Source organism: Nannobrachium achirus, assembly GCF_963921795.1.
Source record: "Nannobrachium achirus genome assembly, chromosome: 19".
Lineage (NCBI taxonomy): Eukaryota > Metazoa > Chordata > Actinopteri > Myctophiformes > Myctophidae > Nannobrachium > Nannobrachium achirus.
Genome location: NC_137826.1, coordinates 35,026,428 through 35,050,720, shown reverse-complemented (window position 1 = coordinate 35,050,720; position 24,293 = coordinate 35,026,428). Strand labels below are relative to the sequence as shown.

Here is a 24,293-nt window from a genome sequence, read left to right as displayed (position 1 = left end):
ATAAAACCAAATCAAGTAGTTGGAATACAGGCTACAGCCATAAAATGGCTGACACCACATAATGCCATGAAAATGGAACCTGGGAGTGGCAGCTTCCACTTTCTCAGTTGCACTTAAACAACAGCAACAATAGCGATTTCCCACACTATATCAACATAAACATAAGCTATGACCATCTTAAGATGATGCACTCATAGTGCCATGGTTATTTCCATTCATGTTGAGATCAATCATGTCATGAATGTCTCTTGGTCAATCAGTGGGAAATGTTGCTAAAAAATGACTACATGCTCATTGTGACACACTGAGCTGTGGTAATTGTACAGTATCGCTTTCTTTGTGTCTATCTAGAAGGAAATGTTAAAAACAAAATAAAAATCCCAGCATTTTCACAGTTTACCTCAGTGAAAATTTGGAGATATGCATGATATACTGTACTTGACAAGTATATTATGTTTGTTTTTTGGAATGGAATCACATTCACGTGGAGTGTAAAGTCTTTACAGACATTGGACCTATAGGCCATCCAATTATTTCGCTAGATTCAGTGGTGTTGCTGTACCAAGTTTTAGGTAAGATAGTGAAAAAAAGTTTTAAACATCCTATGATTTAGAGTAGATGTGGTCAAACATGGCCAGAAATTCAGACCTTAAAATGATCAAAACAAGAATTCCAGGGCAGACGAGTAGTTACAGTTTGATACATTTTGCCTAAAACAAAGTGGAAATGTATTCCTATGTATTATATAAAGGGACATTTTGAAAATCAGACCACTCTCAGATTCTGGATAAACAAAAAAGAAAAGAAAAAAGGCATTCATGGATTTCATGGCCACACACACCAATACTAAAAACGAAAAATCAGGGTGGACTATGGTTATTGAAGATATTCAGTGTTTGCAGATGTGACATATTGGTGCACTTTAAACATAAAATAAAATGTGTTGTTGGAACATTGGAGAGATGTCATAATTAAATAACTCACACAAGAGAGACGCAACCACAACCTATCACCTGACAGCAGGCCCCCAAATCCAACTCTTGATTCACATGTGAGCCTGTGTTTCTGTAGCCTGGCAAGCCAACCTCATGCTGTGCATTCAAAGGAATAAGTGAACGCAGTATCAGGGATGGCACGCCAGGCTAGTGTTTTTGGGTGATGATACATCAGATCGGCATATTCTGTAAACCACCATTTTGTTGCCTACTTACCCGCAAGGGGTTTTAAACGTTTCATTAAAATGTCCATACCTTTGTAATTTTCTTCATACTTTCCAGAATCCGTAACATATCAACTAAGGCAAAGTCTGAATCAGGATGTTCTAATGTACAACAAATCGTTTCTCCATATGATTGGTAAATATCTTCCATGTTATCTCCTATCTGTGGTGGGGGGAATTTCAAGACAGCTACTAGAATTAAAGAACCGTGTTGAAAGCCTACGATTCCGCCTCCTGTTTTGTCTCGGTGAGGTCAGTTTGGGGCGTAGCCGAGGGATTAGAGGTCACCGACTCCGTCACAACAGCAGGCGTGGCCGAATGTTCCAACTCCACCTTCTGGGGAGAAGGTTCCTTGCCGAGTTCCTTACTGGTTTGTGTGGGCGTGGTGGGGACATCATGAGGTCGCTGTTCTGCACCATCAGAGTTCCTCAACTTGTTCTCCAGTTCAGCCAACCGGTCGTCCCTGTCCCACCGCGTGCTTCGCTCTCGCCTTTCCGAGCGCCGCGGCTTCTCTGCGTCTTTCTCTTTCCCCTCCGCAACACTCACCCGCCCTCGACTCCCACCCTCTCCCCTTCCTCCTTCTCGCTCCTTTTCTCCTCCTCCTCCTCGCTCCTTTTCTCCACCTCCTCGCTCCTTTTCTCCTCCTCCTCCTCCTCGCTCCTTTTCTCCTCCTCCTCGCTCCTTTTCTCCTCCTCCTCGCTCCTTTTCTCCTCCTCCTCGCTCCTTTTCTCTCTCTCGCTCCTCGTCCCTTCCCTGCTCCCGGTCACCCTCCATGCTGCTACGTCTCTCTCTCCAGTCCCGTCGATCTCTGTCTCCCCCTCTCTCGCGGTCTCCCCCTCTCTCGCGGTCTCCCCCTCTCTCGCGGTCTCGGTCTCTCTCTCGGTCTCTCTCCCATCCTCCGCCATCCTCCTGCCATCCTCCGAGCCGTTCCCTCCCATCCATCCCTCTATCTCCGCCTACCCCTCCTCTCCCTGATGGATCGCCGAATGGCCGCCTCCCTCCTCCAAAGCCGCGCTCCCTCTCTCTGTCTCTTTCCCTATCCCAGTCCCTCTCAGGCTCTCGGTCCCGGTCCCTGAAGCCAGGCCGCTCTCCCCTGAACGAACGGCCATCCATTTCCTCTGGGCCGTCCAGACCCCTGGGGCCCCCCGGTCTCATGAAGTGGGGAGGCGGGCCGTGCGGGCCGGGGAAGGGGCCCCTGATGCCATGAGGAGGGGGCATCCCAAATCCGGGAGGTGGTGGGCCGTCGTGGTGCATCATGTGGGGGTGGGGGCCCCTGTGCATCATCTGGGGAGGCATGGGGGGCATGTTGCCAGGGTGGGGCGGTCGGGGACCATGCGGCGGAGGGAAACGCTGCATGTGTGGAGGGGGAATGACCGGAGGCCGCTGGAGGGGGATAATGCCGGGCCGTGCCCCCAGCAGGCCACCCGATGGGGCACCAGGCCCCCCTGGTGGTCCACCCCCTTGGTTACCTGCAAGGAAACCAGAAATCGTCATATTAAACGACAATGAAATAAAGATAACATAGCATTCAATTTGACTTGAGATCTATTTCTTCGCCCAAGGACACAGATGGATAAAGAAAACCACTGTATAATATATACATAAAATATAAATATATATAAAACCACCACTGGTTATGTTTTTATTGTACTTATTTTACCGGAAGGAAGCAAGCCCAACTGTAATCACATTGAGAACATCTTGTCATATTATAAAGTGCACTGTAAGCGAAAGCCTATCTTGTGTAAGTCATAATCAATAAAAAATAACAACTATAGGGCAGTGTTTTGTGAAAAGGAGTGACTATCTGACTGACCCATGGGACCCATCTGGTTGTTGAAGAGTTTGGGTCCCTCAGGACCATCGTCGTTTTTCCTGTTGGCCAGACCTGCTGGATCCATTGATGGGTCCTCAACCCCACCTTTCGATAGAGCAGGGGGTCCCAGGGGCATGGCACCAGGCAGAGGGAACCCTGGGACAGAAGATAGGAAGAACAGAAATGAGTGAAAGAGATCAAATGTGCCTGTGCAGAGTGTGTGTGTGTGTGTGTGTGTGTGTGTGTGTGTGTGTGTGTGTGTGTGTGTGTGTGTGTGTGTGTGAGAGAAATAGAGTGATTAGATTATGTTGTTGTGTACAGCATTAGTTCAGAAAATGTATAGAGCATTCATAGAGCCAGACAAATACAGGTTATGTATTTTACAAAACACAATCACTGAGATATTTTCAGTATGTAACCGAGGAGCAGAACCGACAGATAAGCTGAGTTTAGAGTTAGTTTTTGAGTTGTCTGAAGGCGTTACCTGGAGGCATCTGCATGGGGTTGAAGCCAGGTCTCATGAAAGGCAGAGGGGGGATTCCAGGGGGGAAGGAAGGAGGGAGGCCCATGGGACCAGGGAAGACTGGAAGCTGGTGAGAACCCACACCAACCATGGGCTGCTGCTGCAGTGGAGGACCCTGCGTGGGCTTCCAGTGAAAGCAAACAGGCAAATTGAGTCACATTCCTTTCACACAATAATGACTTATTAACTCTTACTGTGCCAATCCCAAACTAGTTCGGCTTTATTTGTCCTTATCAGGGTGCCGATCCAGAACTAGTTCGGCTTTAAAAAAATATATATATATATATAATTCTTTTTATTTATTTTTTTTCGAGCCGGGCCGCTGGCCGTCATCTGTTTACACGGCCCGCGAGAGCGTCGCGCCGCCGATATTTACCATCCACTCCAATGCAATCCAGGATCTTTAGAGCTCATTTTCTCTGTTCCATACATATCCATGAGGTGTGCAAGGTTTAATCATGGCTAAATCGCCGAAAATAGGGCTTCTAAAATGCTTGGTAGCCAATAGCTAACTTCAAGCTAACTTCATCCTGTTCCTGTACATGCACAAAGGAAAGTGTTCAGGCGAGTCATGGCTGCGCACAGCTTGTGCATATACCAGCGCTTGTCTATGTAGGATTCTTTACTTTACTTTACTTTATTTGTTTATTTAGACGGGACAATGCATATTAATGAACACTACATGAATGCAATGTAAATAAGCCGGAATTAGCAAGAATGCTAAATTTCATCCGTAGTCCCCACATGAAGACAAAACAATACATACCAACAAACAGTAACCCTACATTAGGAGAGGGCGCCTAAGAACATACAAACAAATACTATTTTTCCTGAACCAAGAAAAAAAACAACAAAACAACACATATTACTAACAGTACCCTACATTAAAAAAGGATAGTTAAAAATATACGTACATGGCATGAGCTGTACTCTTAGAACTATACATGGTCACAGGTTTGATTGTCAACTAACCATTTTTTTAGATTGAACTTGAAGGATGGAAATGACAAACAGTCTCTTATTGTTAGAGGTAGGTCATTCCAGATTGAACATCCCTGCACTGAAAGGGTGTTTTTTCCAAAAGCGGTTACCCGGTACGGTACTTCGCAATCCCCTCTAGTGATTGCTCTAGTATTGAGTCCTCTATCAGGCTTCCTTTTTATGAATTCCTTTAGGGGAGGTGGGCATAGACCATTTAGGGTCTTATATATGATACTGACCTGTTTAAAAACCTTAAAATTAGCGAAACTCAAAAAACGGTACCTCTGAAGAATATTACAATGGTGATATGAGTGGGGTTTCCTATCGAATACCTTAAGCGCACTCTTATATAGCTGTTCAATGGGTTTGAGAGTCGTTATACCTGCGCAAGACCAGTTTGTGAAACAGTACTCAATGTGTGATAGGATCATGCATTGGAGATACGATTTAGCAGCACTAACTGCCAAAAAAGGTCTGATTTGTTTAAAGTTCTGAAGGTTGAACTTGATTGTGTTTGTAACCTTTTTTACATGTTTTTTAAAGGTTAGGGTTGAGTCTAACATGACCCCGAGGTACTTGAACTCTGACACAAGTTCAAGTTCCTCTCCACCCAGAAACACATTTGATGATTCCATCACAACTGGTCTTTTGGAAAAAGCCATGCAGACCGTCTTTTTTGCATTCAGGAGCAGGCATGAGTCTGTAAGCCAGTCCTGAACGCTGGTCAGAACAGAAGTTAAAACCGTTGACACCTCTGCATAGCTCTTTCCATGAGTCAGTATAACAGCATCATCTGCGTACATCTGAATATGTACATCTTTACATACATCAGGTAGATCGTTTATAAACAGAGAAAACAGAATTGGTCCTACTATTGATCCCTGGGGGACACCAACCGAGCAAGTGTGATAAGGAGACTTGATGCCATTTATACTAACACACTGTTCTCTATTTGATAGGTATGATGTAAACCATTTGATGGCCTCTGGGGACAAGTTGAAATGTGTTAGTTTGGACAAGAGGACCTGATGGCTGACAGAGTCAAATGCTTTCTTGAAGTCCAAAAATACTGCCATTGCGCATGGGGCTTTGTTCAAAGCACACTTTAACTTTTCAATGAATAAGCAATTTGCTGACTCAGTGGAGTGGAAGGCTCGAAACCCAAACTGCATAGGATGCAGAGGGGTGTAGCCTTTGTCTAGATGTTTAACAATAGACTTTACAATCCACTTTTCAGCCACTTTTGATATAACAGGTAAGATGCTTATGGGTCTATAGTTTGATATGTCCGTTTTTGAGCCAGATTTGAATATAGGTGTTATAACAGCAGCTTTCCACTGAGTTGGGACAGTGCATTTTCTTATGGACAGATTTACCAGATGTGTGATTGGTGCCACCAGAGAGTCAATATTTGTTTTAAGAAAGTTTGTGTCAAGCCCATGTGCATCTTTAGCTTTGGATGCTTTTAGTGATCTGACAATGTTTGTCACCTCGTTTTCTGTGACTTCCTCCAAATTAAAAATGGGGAGATCATTTTGAACAGGGCGTGGAACAAACTTAGAGGGTCTGAACAATTGTGTGATTTCATACACAGAGTTTAGAAAAAACAGCATTAGGTTGCTAGCAAGCGTGTGGGGATCTTTCACCAGGACATTATCTATTTTAAGTTCTAAGTTGTTATTATCCTGCTTATAGTATTTCCCTGTCAGTTTATTTATGTATTCCCAAACTTTTTTCCCATTTCCTCTGGCACTCTCTATGATGGAGATATAAAATCCAGCTTTAGCCTTCCTTAAGAAATTTGTGACTTTGTTTCTAGCATGTGTGAATAGCTGTCTGTCCGTTGTCAGGCCAGATTTTAATGCCTTTTTAAGCAGTAAATCTCTGGTTTTCATTTGATCTCTGCATTTTTTATCGACCCAAGGTAGAGTAATTTTTCTCCCTTTCCTCTGGTTACCACCTCTGGTGAAAGATTCCATTACTCTGCCAATTTTGGAAAGAAGGATATTACATTCTATGGCCATTGGGCGCCCTCTAGTGGTGAAACGGTGGCATTGAAAGAGTTAAAGGAGTAGTTCACCTCCAAAATGATTGATTACTCACCCCATGGAGACTTGAGTTCAATAATAAATGTTTTTGTCACATTCCCAAGTCAATAGTTTGAGGAGACTCTTTGTAAGCCCATTAATTCCGAATGGAGACCCATCCGGAATCAATGGGGATACATTTATTATAATCAAATTATTGGCTTAGGAATGAGACAAAACTAAAAAGTATTCAAGGCTCCTTGGGGTGAGTAATCAACAGGAAAAGAAAAGTCATTTGGGGGTGAACTACTCCTTTAAATAAATGTATAAAATATATAATAACTGCATGAATAATGAATAATTAATATTATAGTAAAATAATTATACAAATCTTGTGGATAATTTAAAAAGATATATATATTCAAGTTGTAAATAAGACTCATATAACGACACATCATGGTCATAATGCATGGCACATTACTCACCTGTGCAGGAGGAGCTCCCACTGGTCCCCCCTGTGACTCGTCACGCTGCTGGGACTCTGAGCGGCCATTCTGGGCCAGTTCCTCTGGTTTCTCCAGAGAGTGCTTCACTCCCTTCCACTCTGGTAAACGACATACACCATGATTTAACCTTTACTGAAGATTTTACTAAAAACAAACTAGACATACTTTTACACTCCCAAGGGAAGTACTTTATCAATCACTGGGTGGGAATTGACCCTCTGCCAAGTGCCAACTATAAGGAGTAGTGAGCAGTCAGTGAGCACTGAACAGCGCCCATGGACCAGCTCCTAAAAAAAGAATAGTGACTTGCAGAAGTATGTCCCCAAAATGCATGTCTCTTTTTCTGGGAGGAAATAGGAGCACACAGTGGGGACAACGATGAACACAGGGAGAACCTGTGCACTGCCAGTCTTTTAGATAGTACACAAGTTGTCTTTACTTTTATTGCATGCTAGGCACGGTTTGTTAATATAATGTTTAGTATTTTCATGTAGAATATAAAGGATTGTTCTCATGGTGTGCCTGAGAGATTTATGAATGAGAGAAGGCTGTGTAGAGGAATGCCAGCACTCAGGGAAGTGTCATTCATGTACTATTATTTAGGTAGGCACAGGCCTGTGCACATAAATAGATTACTTGTGACCGAGTTGTGCTTGCATTCTTTCTAGATTCTAGAAGGATGTGCAGCCCAAAGCAATAAACACCCATTTCAAGAGTTACCGTGTCAATGCATACAACAGAATTCTGACTCGCCTGTTTCTAACAATTGCAAAGTGTCATTCTTCCTTGTGTTTTTCCCTTTTGTACCTGGAGACAAGGTGTCCATGTCCAGCATGCCTCCCTCTCTCAGCTCGTCCAGCTGATCCTCTTTGAGCTTGGACCAGGGGATGTAAGTGACACCCAGCTCCACGTCCCAGAAGGGCTTGAACTCCGCCTTGATGCCCTTGTTCAGCGCCCACGCGATCTGTCACAACCAGAGCAACAGTGATATTTAAATGAGAACGCAGTGTGTCTTCAAGGGTGCAACCAGGTTTCAATTTGTTAAAACACACTTAAGCCCAATATGTATACTCCTACGTACGCAAATAGCCGATCTACAAGCTCACAGCCCCCCCCCCCCCCCCAACACACTTTGTGGCGTTGCCTTACCTTGATGGCTTTCTGGTTAACTTTGTACCCTCTGCTGAGCTTCTGCAGAGCCCTGAAGGCGTCCTGCCTGTGCGTCATGACGATGTAGGCACAGCCACGCGGCGGAATCATCTGAATGATGGAGAAACAGAAAGAATGCAGAGGACCTGAGATAAATCCTTTTACTGGCGGATGATGCCTTGCAGCAGTACTGCTACTGTAGTGACATCATTAATATTCTTTCTTTGGTGTGGTTTTACATCGCTACATCTCAATCTATAAAAAGAAGAAGAAGAATATATAAATAAAAGATGCTATAGAAAATAAATTATCAGAGTTGATTACAGTACTTTTCTGTTATTTCTCAGTTAGATACTAGTTTAAGACAAGTGTGGTTGTGGCTAGACCAATGTTTGGATATTATGCTTGTAACACAGTTAAATATCACAGTTACAAATGTCATATAGCCTATCGCCTTTTAACTTATGTAAGCACAGGATACATATAAACGGTGCATAAATTATAGTGATAAAAGTGATCTACTGTGTGTATTTGCTCACATACATTGATGGAGTCTATTTGTCCAAACTCCTCCAGCACACAGGCAACATCTTGCTGTTGTGTCCTCTTATCCAACTGGCCCACCCAGAGAGTTGTACTGCAAACTTTAGACAAGAGTAGAGAACATTCAATTAAATAATGCTATTCCCAAAGATATGGATGCCAGGTTTAAAGTGGTATATATATATAAACACAACAATAAAAACAAACAAGACATACTGTAGTGTAATAACCATGTGGCTCCCTGTATGATCTATAGTTACTGATAATAAGTAATATGTTACTACTAAGCATGTATGTGTTCATTAACAGTTGTGAACAAAGTTGCCACAAATCACAAAGCAGTGATTAGTGGTGAAGGCACATAATACCTACTTGCTGCTTGTGTGTATGTACTAATGTGGTCTACTGTCTCTTTTGGTCAAATGGAAATAAGAATATTTATACAATAACCTCAGACATGTACGTAGTGGGAAGTGAGGTATACAGAACCATTGAACTGAGGAACAAAATACTGAGGATAGACATGAGGGAATCAAATGTGAACGGAATCAGCAATCAGGATCGTCCACGAGTGATCAGAGCATCCCTACCAAATAACTACAGATCCAGGTCACGTCCTTTTAAACGTTTACCGTTGACTACACAGACACACACACACTCTGCCTCACCACTTAGCGTATCGTTCTTGGGTTGTGGGAGACCCCTCTGCCTCCTGTCCTTCTCCTTCTCTCGCTCTCTTCGCTCCTGGGAGCGTGAGCGTGGGGAGTGGTGACGGCGCTCTCTGGAGCGTGAGCGGGATCGTCTGTGTCGAGACCGACGCGTACGAGAGTTAGAGCGCGACCTCCTCCTCTTTGGGGACCTGCGTAGAAGAAAAAAGAGGAAACAATAACACAATAAAGATGAACACACAAAGAAAACTGAATATGTTGTGGATACAGTATGTGTGAAATGAAACAGCAGAAACAGGAACAGTAGCTGCTCTTATAGTACTAGTACTATTAGTAGTGTAAGTAAATAATCATAAATAGTCTGTATGAAACTGTATTTTCTAGCTTGCTAGGTCTTTTGCATTTACATATTTATAGTGCAAATGTTCCACTGTTAAAGTCTGAATTAGCAGCCATTCAGAAATAACATTAAGCGCTGAGCAGCTCTTTAGACAAATTGTAATAATAAAAATAAAATAAAAAACATTTTCCAACTTAACACATCGGGTGCCCACGTGTTGTCTACGCGTCAATCTCTTTGATCTTTACGAGTGCCCAACGACGCGTTTGACGTGTTGTACAGTAAACTATACTGTACTGTAGCTACTGCACTTGGCTACCGCGGTGATGAAACAACTCCATTTCCCAACATGCAGCGCGCAATTACGTCACCCGGACGTGCTGTGTGGCTCGTTGACTTCCTGTTTACCGGCTGCACAAAAATGCTGTTTTCTCCGGATCCTCTTCCTTTTTTCATTTTTTTCTCAAAACGGCAGCCTCTTCTACATGCCGTAACACAAACACTGTGGCTTAGAAATGATAAAAAACGGTCCTGACTGAAAGAAAAGATTTTCGCGAAATAAACAGGACATACTCGGATTACATTTACTCGGATTACTTTTCTCGCCAGTACTCTCGCCGGTAGGTAAAATGATGCGTTGCCATGGGCACCAGCAAATAAGACGTCAGAGATCACGTGGGCATCCGATGTGTTAAGTTATCTTATGCTTGACTGTTTTTTTTTACCTGGAGCCAGAGTGTGACCTGTGACCATGTCTGCCATCCCTTGTGGACGAGCGGTCCATGTCCACAGACATGTCCTGTTTAGAACAGAGTACAATGATAAAACATCATGACTTATGTTGGTGAGCTAATTTGCACATTTGCTAAATAATTATCATTGGAAACCGTCTGTGAATTTATAAATCAACTGCCTTTAAAATGCCACAGACAATAGCATCAAATACCTGTAAAACAAACTTGTTAAAATGCTGCCATCTTACATAATCATTTGTTAATGAGTCACCTGTTGTTGCTGGGTTGCATTATGGGGAGGGAACCCCCCTGGGAAGGCTGGAGTCGCGGCAGAGCCTGGCAGCGGCTGACCTGGCTGTGCCTGGCCCAGAGGAGGCATCATCCCTGGGTAACCCTGCCCTGGTGGCAGCCCATAGCCCTGGAGCTGCCCATTAGGAGGGAGAGAACCCTGGCAGAGAGAGAGGATACTTTTTTCTACCACTTTTTCGAGTCACGTGTTCAAATACTGGATTCTGATTGGCTAAATTCCGGAGGTTATGACAGAACAACTGCCGCAAAGTTGTGTGAGGACTTGTCCGAGATCAATGCGCCTCAGTGTACATCCGGGGACTTCAGGAGGTAGTCGGAACACCTTTCCCCCAACCAACAAATGACCGTGGCAACGGTCCTATGTTTACTAACGTGCATGCTATAGTCGCCGATTTATTTGGATCCAATGCAATCCGCCAACTTTAAAGCCCCTTTTCTCTGAACCTATGCCTTTCTGGAAGCGAACAGCCTCTATTTACGGCCGGAACGGTACTTCTAACTGACGTTAGCTTAGCTGTAAGCTAGACGCATGGATTAGTATGGAGTTGGCGCCATCTGTTGGTGAGTAGAAGATGTTGTTGGTGGAACTATCTGCTGTCTCGCGGAAGTTTTATAGGCAATAATGATTGTAACTTAAGATCCTTGCAAGTTACAACTATGTGTTTTCTTTCATGTATAAGGGAAAAAGTGGTAGAAAAGCTATTTACCACTCGGGGTCGGACATTATGCTCTGATAATGTCCTCTCACTCGGGGTAAATTGCTTACATATACATCATACAGTGACTAAGTCCTTTTAGCAAGCTTTTGGTATTCTGGAATTAATTCACATATAAAACTATTCAGCCAATCCTATTCACCACTAGCCAAAACACTACAACATCCCTTCAGTTGTTTTGAACATTTTGGAAACAAAGTAAAATATTGAAAGACAATACTGTATATTGATACTTCTGGATGCTTCAACTTTGCCCTTTTACGTCTGGCATTTTATGTCTAGCATGTTAAAATTGTAACCAAACACAAGGCACTTGTTTGAACACATTTGCACTCAAAGGACCACACTGGAAATAAGCCACCCACCCCACTTGTACTTTGTCCTAAAGTCGGTTTGTGTTTATGTGAACGACAACACATATCATTACCTGTTGGGCGGGGTCCTGTGGTTGGCCAATCATGTGTGGTTTAAAGTGCTCCATGTGCTGAGAGAAGACTGGAGGCTGTGGCTGCTGTAAACTGTCACAACAAAAAACACATACTGTCACCTTTACAACGTCCAGGTGAGTTTTTGATACACACTGTGTGGCATATCACTCACTCACACACACACACGGACGCACGCACGCGCGCATTTAAGTTGCTGTAGGTACAGTATATGAAGGAACTGTTTTTCCTTTACTCACTGATCTGTTGGTCTCTGTTAATGACCACCACTGATTTTATTTAGCCAGTCCTTACTCTTAAAACCAATTGAACCCTAGTATTCCTATTGAAGGGCTAACATTCAATAGGATGATTAAAATAGCCTAGAAGCTGTGATCTTGTACATGGGCTATTTCTGGTTAAGCTATTTCCTTTTAGTTGACCTTGTATCAGTACTGTCCAGTACCTTTTCCTATGCAAACTTCTAGGAAAGTATTCAGTCAATCAAGATATTTAGTGTATAGCGAAAACAGGAGGGGGCCTAGTATAGGTCTTGAGATAATTACATTTTTGTTGCGTTTTCTCAGTTTGGTCTCTTTGTTTCTGCACTGGAGCTGACTACAAAGCCCTTTGAACAGCAATCTATGCATGATTTGGTGCTGTATGAATCAAATGTGTTATAATAATTTCACTCTCTGCAGTCTTACAAAGGGATTTGGGATGGCACAGAGTCATCCTTCTTCATTTCCTCTCCACCATCTGGCTCATCATCGTAGTCAAAACGGTCGAGGAGTTTCTGACAGAGGGAACAAGATTTTAAAAGGTTGAATAATACCAGAAGAACATGTTTTTCATTAGCTGTCATTCTGTCCTGCTGTTTTCAAGTCAATTTAAGGTCAAATGTTTAAGGAAAATCAAATATGAACTAGTTGCGTTTCTATCAGCTGGCCTGAAAATAAATAGGATAAAATAGGCCCTGAATACAGAGCATAGTGATGTCAGAACATCATCACAGTTATTGTTATGATGTGCTGACTAGTAGCACTATAAAACTATGGTGAAATGTGCCATAGCCTGAAGTTACAAAGGTACAATACAGGGAATGATAGTAGTGTGACAACACAATTCGTCTATTTTAATGCAGTGCAATATTTATCTTTTTAATGAAGTATTACATCTAGCGGGTAAAAAAAAAAAACACTTGACTATCCTGTAAACATCTGTAAACAAACGGATATAAGACGGTGATGGGAAGTTAACTCACTGTCACTCTGTCGAATGCCGGCTGCTGCTGGGTGGGCAGGGGAAGGTGGGGAGCTCCCATGGCCAGGCTAGGGGTGACACTCTCGGCAGGGGGCTGGAGGTGGTGGGCTTGAGGCTGAAGGTGGTGCGCTGGGGGCTGAAGGTGGTGCGCTGGGGGCTGAAGATGGTGCGCAGGGGGCTGAAGGTGTTGGACTGGGGGTTGAAGGTGTTGGACAGGGGGCTGAAGGTTCTGGACCAGGGGCTGGGGGTGGGTTTGGACCTGGGGCTTCACAGGCTGCTCCTGAAAGTTCTGGAGCATTTGTTGAAGCTGGGAAGAAGATCCAGAGGAACCAGAGAGAGATAAGGAACAAATGATGTGTTAGAGAAGGCGGGGAAGCCTGGCTAGAGGAGATGAACGGTTAAATGCCTTGCCCTTCCTACCACTAGGTATTGATGTTGATGCTTCAAGGAAGACGTAAGTTACCATTAAGGGATCATTCTCTAAAATGTCATATTTAATAATAATATAGGAAAGGTCACCGATTTCCAACCTTATCTTCATAGAATTGGTCCTCACTAATGCTCATTCTAAGATGCCACAATGTCTTTCTCCACTCACTCTGCATCTCATTGGTTAGGCTACGGACAGTTCAGAAACCAGACTACCAATGACATCATCAATGGGGATTCCAAGGGAAGCCAATTGAAACTACAGCATTCTCGTCCTGTAAAGTCAGCAGACTGAAATAGAACCCATTGCTAAAAATACAAGTTTAAATCTTATTTGAAACTACCTAATCTCTCAGCACCACTGCCCTAAACATGTAGTGTTGTTGTTGTTACAGAAGCACCAGCTTGAAATTACCAATCAAACCTGCCTACCGATGATGTGAACTGACCACAGCCATCCTCTGAGACACAGCCAAATAAGACAAAACTGGTGACATCTTATGAACATTAGAGAGGACCAAATATGAAGATAGGTCAAAAAAATGGGTAAAGTGCTCGTTTAACTACTTTCACCATGGCATCCCTATTTTGGGCATGCAATTTATTGGCAAGAATTCTCTAAATTGTTCAGAAATGTCAAATGTAAAAAGAATCGTAAAAAGAATCATAGTGACCTTGTAGATCGGCCACTCAATACAACAAAGTGTATAGTGCTTAAGGGGTTAATGTATCTGGAAATGTTCAAAATACTTGCAACGGTCTCATTAACTGTCAGGTATGAATGCTCTAAAGTGGGATCTTGGCTGAATTGAGATCCGATGAGTCACGCCACCTGCCGAGGTGGCCGGGCACAGCGAGTTCAGATCTCAGTGAGTAGTGGACTGATATGTATGTGGCCACAATCTGGACAACTCATCTAAAGTAAGCCTTGTGTCATCTTCATTTCACACATTTCCCCAGTGTCCTCATGGTAATTATGCCTATAATGTGGTTAACAGTTCTATTCTCAAGACATTTGCCACAAAAAAGTGCACAACTGTACAATTACAAGGAGATCACTGCACTCTGCTGGCTGAATGTTTGGAGGTGCATCATGGACAATGCAGGGCCAAATTATGTTGAAGTTGTATACAATTTGTATTCAAAATCTCATCTAGACTTGCTCTAATTAGCTTTATTTAACGAAGATAGATCTCTCCCTGGGGTAGCTTTGCTTAAGTTCTTCAAGTATGAAGTCATTTGTAAAGATATGCTTTCAAAGTAGCTTCCCCATTACTGACAGTCTGACACTGAATAAAAACACATCAGAATAGGATATGATCAAAGCATTTGCAATGCAAATTATTGTATGTACAACACCATGCATGAAGTATGATTTGGAGAGCCGACACTGATTGAAAACAAATCAAGACAATCATGTTACAAGATAAAGATATTCTCCCCCATTAAGATATGCACAGTTACACAACAACAATAAAGAGGATGGCATTGTGTCCATATACTGTTCCCGGTTCAATCCCGGCTCTACCTGGCTTTGTGTCCTTGAGCCCTGCTCCTGATGACCGTGGTACCTTATATGTTTTGCTCCACCAACGGCATTTGAATATGTGAGTGAATGGATGAATGTAACTCACATTGTAAAGCACTTTGGATAAAGGCGCTACAGAAATGCAGACTATTTAACTCACGTTTCACACTCATTATCCAAATCAATAAAGCTGAACCGCGATGAAGACGTGGTATCAATAAATCAAAAGGACAGCATTTTTTGGTATGAGAATATGGATCCTTTATTAACCCACTAATAGTATAACTGATGTTTGCGTTTGTTATTTTGAGTCCTGTGCATTCTTGCAACATTTGAACAGCTTATTTATTAAACAAAAATCATGAAAGAATACGTAAAAAATAAAACCAAAAGAAGGCTAGTATGTAGCCTAGGTGTATCCTTCTAGTCATTTTATCGAGTCGAGTTTTGAAGATGCGTGTTGAGCACAAATTTCAGACAGATACAGAAGACTGTAGACAAGCATATTATCTTGTTTAGGAGAAGATATGTCATAATACATCAGGTCTGTGAGACAGAGCAGTATGTTCATTGCCTAAATCAAACCTGCCATTTATTTTATAATTAACTGTTGAGACTGATCAGTCAACCACTGCAGAGCATGAGCCTTTTCTGTTAAGAATTCACTAGTGTCCTCCAAGGGCTTAATTAGGATCAAATTGCAAATCCAGGCAGGTATGTTCCATTTTGGCACATCAGATCATTGCCTTGAAAGGGTGTAAACACACATTCCGGGAGCTATTAGTTCACATCAGCTTTTACCATAATTTGTCAGGTAAACATCCGGAACATCCTGACACTTCCGTATTAAATTAACAACTATCGTGAAACATTGAGCTGGTAGTGGTAGAATGGCTATTTTGTGAGATTAGTTGAAAATATTTGAAATTACGGAACACTTTATTTTGAACGTTATGGCCTATGAATTGCATGCCCAAAATAGGGATGCCAAGGTGAAAGTTGTTAAAGGACCACTTGAACTATTTTTAAGCAATCTACCTTCATATAAAGGTAGAGGATTTTACAGTTGTAGATTGTGGTCCCAGAGATTTAACAAAACCATATCAAATGGGGGACCATGGACCAATACATATATAACTGGGGGTCCTTGAAATGGAAAAGGTTGAGAATCACTACTTTAAGTCCCAGAGAGGTATGGTTTATTACAATTTACTAGAAGCAGTGCTCTTCCGAGCACAGGTCTCCACCAGGTAGGTTATTGTGGCCTCCTGGTGGCGCTATAATAGGCCAAAGTGAAAAGGGTGCCACCTTCTTCAGCCTTTCGCAACAAATGGGATGCTGTATTCATGATTTGAGATTTTGTTCTAAAAACGTGTTTTGTAGAAGTTGACCTACTGGTGGCGCTATAACAGGCCAATGTGAAAAGGGCGGCATTTGTTATTTGACCTCATGCGAATGTGTGTGCAAAATAACACAAATTCCACAATGCGTTCATGATTTGAGACATTTTGTTCAAAACGGACCAATCCTGCACACTTTGAAAGGCAATCTTAGCCAATCAGGATGGAATATGAAAAAGCAAAGATATTCATCTTGATCACATGACTATGGGGCTGTTAAGTATGACATCATTTTGTAGGCAGAGGAGAATTTCTGCCCCCAGTTTCCGTGAATCTTTTTACTATTTTTACTATTTACAAATTTTTCTTCTCTTTGTTGTTGAAAGGAAAGTGTTAGAATTATACTTTAGTCGTTATTTTTGTCTCGGATCTGTTGAAATAGCGAGGGACAGAAAATGCTCTGGGGGCAGAGTTCTCCTCTGCCTACAAAATGATGTCACGGCTTAAAAGCCCCATAGAGATCATGTGTAGCAAGTTGTGTGAAATTTGGATAAAATCTGAAGGAGTCAGTAAGTCGGCCTCCTGGTGGCGCTATATAACGCAAATTTGAGAAATGCAGGGCGAAGGTTTTTCTTTAGCCTCTAGGGAGTGTGCATACAACGTTTTACAGTGATCAGTGGAGTTATAGATAAAAACACATATCAGGCTGGTATAGCGCCACCATGAGGCTGATTTGACCATAAGTGACATGTCTTCTTTGGCCTAGTGGGAATGTGCATGCGAAATTTTGACACTGTGTCAAGATCATGATTTGAGGCATTTTGTTCAAAACTGAGCCGTTTTGCAAATTTTGCCAATCAGGATGGAATATGAAAAATATGAAATACCCATTTTGTTTAATGACTATCAGAGATACTGTGTATCGATTTGCGTGATTTTTGGACTACATCTGTATGAGTACTATCCAATAATGTGTTTTGCACAAATTCGCCTCCTGGTGGCGCTATAACAGGCTGAAGTGAAAAATTCAGGGCAGAGGTTCTGCTCTGGCACCCAGGCAGTGTGCGTGCAGTTTTGCTGCCATCCATCACGGACGGATACATGGACTGACGGACAGGGTGCAAAAATAGTATACAATTCTGTTCACTGTACGCATAACATATTGCATTCACAGTTAATGTTTATTTATGTTATTTTTTATTTCACAATGATTTGATCACCTGAATGATTTTAGACCTTCTAATTGTGCCTCTGGAGCATGTATTGCATTTAGAGATTTCTTCCAGCAATGATGTCAGCTTTTATTTAACAATATGACTATTAACAGACCATGTACTGCTGAACAATAACACAGCCATTTCAACAGATTCAAACACAGCAGGCAGAGAAAGTGACGTAAACATGAGTCCAAATATGTGCGCAACTGCGCGCACGCACACACATACACACACACCTGCTGTCCCTGGAAGAGTTGAGCCACCGCAGCAAAGGCCTCAGAGGTCTCCAGCTGAGGGAGGGCAGGGACTGTAGAGTTTGACGTTACCGCAGCAACAGGCTCTCTGTCTGGAGACGCAGGAGAAGCTGACAGGACATGGACAATCTGTTAACAGCCCGACTATAACCCTGGCCACTAGCACATACCTCGACCTGCACCCCAAACCCGACCTTTACCTGTTCCTAAAACATAACCCTAAACACAACCTCGAAAGTAAGACAGACCCTTGCAATGAAATACAGGAACACAAAATACCTGGCTCATCTGTGGGTTCGTAGGGTGCATTTTCTGCATCTGCAGAAGCACTGCTGGAGGCTGCAGCCATGTCTAGGAGAGGCTGAATCACTTCAATCTTGAACACGCCGTTCTTCTGCCATAGGTTCAAAACCCGCACTATTTTACTCTACAGAAAAGAGAGAGAGAGAGAGAGAGAGAGAGAGAGAGAGAGAGAGAGAGAGAGAGAGAGAGAGAGAGAGAGATGGAAAGACAGTGATATACCTGTATCTAGAGAAACTATGCATGAAACTGTGCATGGAAAAATGTGAGGATTTTGTACAGAGGTAGTCCTCCATAGTCCTCCTTACTGCCACTTTCTCTTACCCGGTCTTCCATTGGACAAAGACAGAGATTTTCAAAGGTTCCAGTGATGTTTTTGGTGAACCTCGGGCCAAACACGTCCTTGTCGGAACCAAACTGGTGTCGGGACTGGCGGACGATGGAGTCGACCACATAGAGGCCTGCCACCTTATACTCTGGCTTACACTGGAGAGACCATGAGGAGAGAGGGGAGGGCACGAGATCAGCTATTCAGAGGTCAAAGCTAGGATGCCACGCTCTCAAAGCCTTACTTACTGGATGTGTGTGTGTGTGTGTGTGTGTGTGTTTGTTTCTGAGAATTGAAAAATGTGCAGATATGGTCATTAATGTCCATTATTTGGTTGTTCAACCAATCTCCATACAGCCTGTCACTCTGATTGCACTGTAATGATGTAATGCTTAGTGCCTTTCCATGCATGCATAAAACATTGTCATCACATGCCCCAGACAGGGCATGCCTCCTGGTGGAGATTTATGCTCTACTGAGCTCCCCTTTCTAGTTATCAAATTGTCATGATTCATGGAAATCCAGCCAAACGGCTGCTGTTGAGGAAACCTGACATTGAGAAATGTGGAATGAGGTATTAAGTATGGAAATAGAATTTGAGATGGCGCTTCTCACCTTTTTGATAAACTTTTCAACAATCTGGACCACATGCTTGTACAGCTGAAAAGGATAACAGGCACACAAGGTAAAAACATTAAAAGAAATCTGAACAAAATGTGAGCTCAAATCAATCAATACACCAGGGAAGAACTTAAATGAATGAAATGCTGTATAATTAGAATAACTGTTGCCAAAATCATTCTTACTTTCATAGCTTTGATGGCTGACTTGGTGATGGAGATCATTTTAGCCCGAGAGATTGGCGGCTTGGAGTCCATCAATGAGAAGAGCTACAGAAGACAGGAGATAGAATAACAGTCAGTGAGAGTTCAACTGGCTGCAATGTTACTCCAAGGTGCCGTCTGTCTCGTCTTTCTTTTAACATTTCAGCCAATAATCATGCCATGTTGCTCAGCCTATGAGTTGGTTCTGCAATCGTATTTGTTGCAATGTTCATGCAATGTTGTGCATTATCCACAATCCTGTTCTGTTGGAACAACTTTTTAGTAGTTGCCCCTGTAGGGCAACAAGACTATGTAGTGCCTTGTCTAACTTTATTCCATCTTCCATCGTCTCTCAAGTAAACTTTTTGCCGTGCTATTCCTCCCACAGTTTTGGTGGCACACACTTGGGCCATATGTCAAATTGACCGGCTTCATTGGGACACGCATGCGTGCATTTTGTTAAGAGATAGGTTATATAGTTTAATTTATATCAATTTATTTGTAAATTAATTTTCTCCATTGACTTTAATTACATTTTTAACTTTTCTCAAATATGGAGATGGTTGACATCATAGACCACATGAGACAGACACAGTATGTCCATATATGGGCTTTCCAAGATATGGGCTTAATATTGATGACATCAGGGATCTCCATATATGGGCATAAAAGGGACAAGGACTGACACAGAGATCTCCATATATGGCCATTCATTTATTAGTGAAGTAAATTTCCCCATTGACTTGAATGGGGAAAATTCAGACGAAAGATTAAATTCATTTGCGAAGTTCGCGTCACGGCAAAGATCAGCCCTGAAACATTACTGAACAACCTGATTTGTACACTGTCTCCACCGCATACATGTTTTTTATTAGAGATGTTACCGATCAATCGGCAATGGATCGGATCGATCAAAGCGTGATCGGCGATAATCGGTGGTTTAGATCAAAAGGTAAATTCACCGATCCGATCCGATCGGTGCATCCGATCAACCAGCCGTTCAGTATGCCCACTTGAGGCCATTTTGGGGTATTGATTTCCACAGTGCTGAAGGAATAATTAGTTACTGCTATGATAATAAATACATAGTAATGCTGGTAAATAACTATAAGGCAAATATATAAATGAATTCATGAGTGAATTAATTAATTAAAGTTAAAACATTAACATTTAGAAATTATAAATAATATATAAATAATAACTTGATCGGATCGGTGATTGATCGGTATCGGGTGATCAAACTTTTGTGATCGGTGCTCGGTGATCGGTTCCAAAAAACCTGATCGGACCATCCCTATTTTTTATATTTCAAACAGAGTGCTTACCCCCGTGCCACGGATGTTACAATATTGTACGGCCCCACAGAAGTACCCGTATCTTCCACATTGTTCAATAAAAGGCATTTTGATCCGATTGGTGGCCATTTTCTCAAAATGTTCTCCATGCTTTCAAATACAAAGCCTGCGGTTGGGAGGTGTACTGCACTCTGATACTCTATAAAAAAAATGTTGAAGATGGCTACCGATCTGATCAAAATGCGTTTTATTGAATAATACGGAAGATATGGGTTCTTCTGTGGGGCTGTACAATATTCTAACATCCGTGTCCCAGGGGTAAGCAGTAAGCACTTTACATTTGAAACATGGATGTTTATGTAGACGTGCAGGGCAAATATGGAGGAAGTGTGCAAACCAGGTTGAAGCAGACCCATAATGGTTGTGACAAAGGTTGTTAACCATGGCTAGGGAAAGACCTTTGTACTGTAACTAGGAGACTATGTATTGGAAAGGTGATATTTGAAAGTTCAAGTCTTTCAGGAGGATGGTGTTAGGTGTAAAATAACATAATATAACATATTCAACATTTTGCAGTCCTAGTAGATATTTTCTTTTTTATGTTGAGATGACAGTGTTGTTCACCATCTGCTGATGATATAAATTCTGTGATGTTAGAGGCCAATATATTTCAGTGTTGTCAGTGTATATCAATTCGTTAGTGGCTTACATCAGTTCAAGGACGTTAGTTGATGACATCAGTTCAGGGCTTCTAGTGGCTGACATCAGTTCAGTGACGTCAGTGGCTGTCTGGCTGATATCAATTCAGTGTTTTTAGTGGCTGACATTTCCCTCTCACAGATAATCTGTTATCAGCTGCTGCATGTTCTCTAATGAAAGGCAACTCACTTGCATTTCAATTCATATTGTGTATACTACACATTTGTTTTAAATTCCTATGCTATGCTTGAGGGACCTACAGTATGTCACAACACCATAGTAGTCCAATCCAATCTGTTCTAGTGTATGAACCATTTCAATTTACTCTTGACATTTGGATATTTTCCAAAATGTGCACATATTTCATAGAGAACGGACCCCCACACATGTCTCTCTCACACACACACACACACACACACACACACACACACACACACACACACACACACACACACACACACACACACACACACACACACACACACACACACAAGTAATCTGGGTATATCATTTGACATTTTGATTTGCCAACCCATGTATTGGTATCTTACTCAAAGATATAAAATATTGGTAAAAGCCCAACAGAATAAGTGAGACAATACTTCACAATACTTTATGCATGATGACACGTATCAGATATGTATCAATTAAATAAATTAAGATATTTTGGGGGCTTTTTGAGTTTATTGATAGTACAGTAGACAGACAGGAAACAGGGAGAGAGATGGAGAGTGACATGCAACAAAGGCCATCGGGATCGGGACTCGAACCCGCAACACACTGTCAGGCATCAGAGCCTATGTGGTGTGTGCCTGGACCACTAGGACTGTAGGCGCCACACAGTTTATATTTTCCCTCTAAATGTATCAATATCTCCCATATCATTGAATTTGTCTGTGCTATTTTGTGCAGGCTATTGTTTCTTTCTACTGTAGTCTAAAGCAAACCATAGTTGTTGTCAAAGGTACACGTCCAAGTCTAAGCATGTATTATTAATTGTCAGCTACATTGTGTCAGCTAATAGGCTTGTAAGCATGTTTATATGAAGCATAGTAGTGTTAACTACACTAATGAACCGTACATTAAGCCCATTAACCCCTTAAGACCTGGGGTCGATTCTACAAATGCCTCCTAAAATCAGTAGTTCTCAAACTATTATAAATCAAAATTATTCAACATTGTTCAAACACTTTCAGGATTGTTTCAATAATGTTCAAAATACAAAGTCGGTCGCTCTGTAAGCTTGTATATCTCAACAACAGCCAAATATTTCAATTTTTTTCTTCTACAGTTTTTAATTGCAAAACCACGTCAATATAATGTTATATGCTGCTATAAATTCACCACCAGTGGTACTTTTTGCAGGTAAACTCAGGTTATGGCTAAACAGTCTAACAGCTTCCACCAACAGAAACAACAGAATGGGTTCATAAAAGCATTGATTCATTTTAACAGCAGTAATAACACAACCACCTGCCCTCCAATGTTAGATGGCTGTGCGTCATGTTAGTGGTCAGTAGGAACCATTTCAATTTAGCCTAATCTTTGAGACAATAACATTCATGGATATTTTCCAAACGTATAGATGTTTCACAGAGAACCCACCCCTCTCTCACACAGTCAAACTCTCTCACACACACACACACACACACACACACACACACACAGTGTTCGTTTAAATCTGTGTGTAACAATGCATCTCTTGGACTGCAATCAGATCAATCACTCAAGGATGCTGCTGATCATTATGGCAGTTCTGTATACTGAGTTGCAGGGCCGATTTATGTGGAAATAAATACAGTTTCTACCTGCCAATGTTGTGACCCAACCACGCTATGCATCATTAGCACACAACTTCATGCTATGTAGGTAATTAACATGGACAGCACGAATCAAGATTAGCCGACATTGGATTATTAGTTTGTTTAACAAGTTGCACATTCATTAACAGTACTGGGCAGCACTAAAGCAAACTTTCAATTTGCTACCACAAGCTAGATTAAAATGTTCAAGTCTAACTAGCTAGCTGGGCCCTACAAACGCTCAACAGCCAAGTGTGTTACACAGAAATTGGTCACTATTAAATTATTTAACACCAGAGGCCGCTGTTTCTGAACTTTCGGCAAATTGATAATAAAACAAATATACCAGTATACACGGTAATAGCCTAGCTCAACTAGACACAATCCAACCATGTTAAAACAAGTTGGGGATGCTATACTGCAGTTATTTAGCTGCAGTAGTATACTATCGAGTCGGGCTAAGCCAGGCTAATACGGTAAAACCCTAATGGTCACCCAATGGCCAATGACCACCAACACGTGGACACTGTAGGTGGTCAGTAAAAGATCACAAATAACAAATTCAGCCTGTTGTAAACGACTTCACATAATGTGACCACCAGACGAATTATTTTAAGAAATAAACAAAATAGAGTTGAGCTTAAGCCGAATAAATGCAAACGTTCAGAGGGAATGCAAAACCACGACCAGTCGACCACCACTAGTCACATAATTCCATAGGTCGCCGATTTGTCCGTGACACCCGCCCTTTCTCGTGATGCTACTCCACAGTGCTAACTGTAACAGAGCCCTCTATGCATGATCATCCTGACGAGCCTCGTCTCGAAGTACAGTAACTGTGAGCCCCGGGCAGAGGCACCTCACCTCATGGTTGAACGCGTTGACGGCGTCCATGATGCCCAACGATGTGAGCCTTTCCCTAAACACCCAGTTCCCCGGTCAAAGCGATGTTTATTTGGGGCAGCTCTGGGACAACATGTCCGCTTGGAATGGCTAACGCTAGGTAGCCTAGCAGCCGAGCAGCAGCCTGTAGCTGTCGGGAGTCGGTACGGCGAATG

General features: G+C 42.1%; 1 protein-coding gene across 1 annotated transcript; it reads right to left on the bottom strand.

Annotated features, from left to right (window-relative positions):
• Nucleotides 1–1,438: 1,438 nt before the first annotated feature.
• On the bottom strand, nt 1,439–24,222 carry scaf4a (SR-related CTD-associated factor 4a; the record flags this gene model as incomplete). Its single annotated transcript, XM_080749423.1, has 20 exons — nt 24,100–24,222; nt 19,422–19,505; nt 19,231–19,275; nt 18,612–18,773; nt 18,267–18,414; nt 17,970–18,097; nt 13,221–13,526; nt 12,664–12,752; nt 11,959–12,049; nt 10,778–10,954; nt 10,498–10,571; nt 9,433–9,623; nt 8,765–8,865; nt 8,222–8,332; nt 7,880–8,036; nt 7,052–7,170; nt 3,520–3,682; nt 3,036–3,191; nt 1,899–2,688; nt 1,439–1,709 (listed from the first exon to the last, which is right to left on the bottom strand). The coding sequence occupies exons 1-20, from the start codon at nt 24,127–24,129 to the stop codon at nt 1,439–1,441; spliced, it is 3,393 nt and encodes a 1,130-aa protein (XP_080605549.1). The 5' UTR covers nt 24,130–24,222.
• Nucleotides 24,223–24,293: the final 71 nt, after the last annotated feature.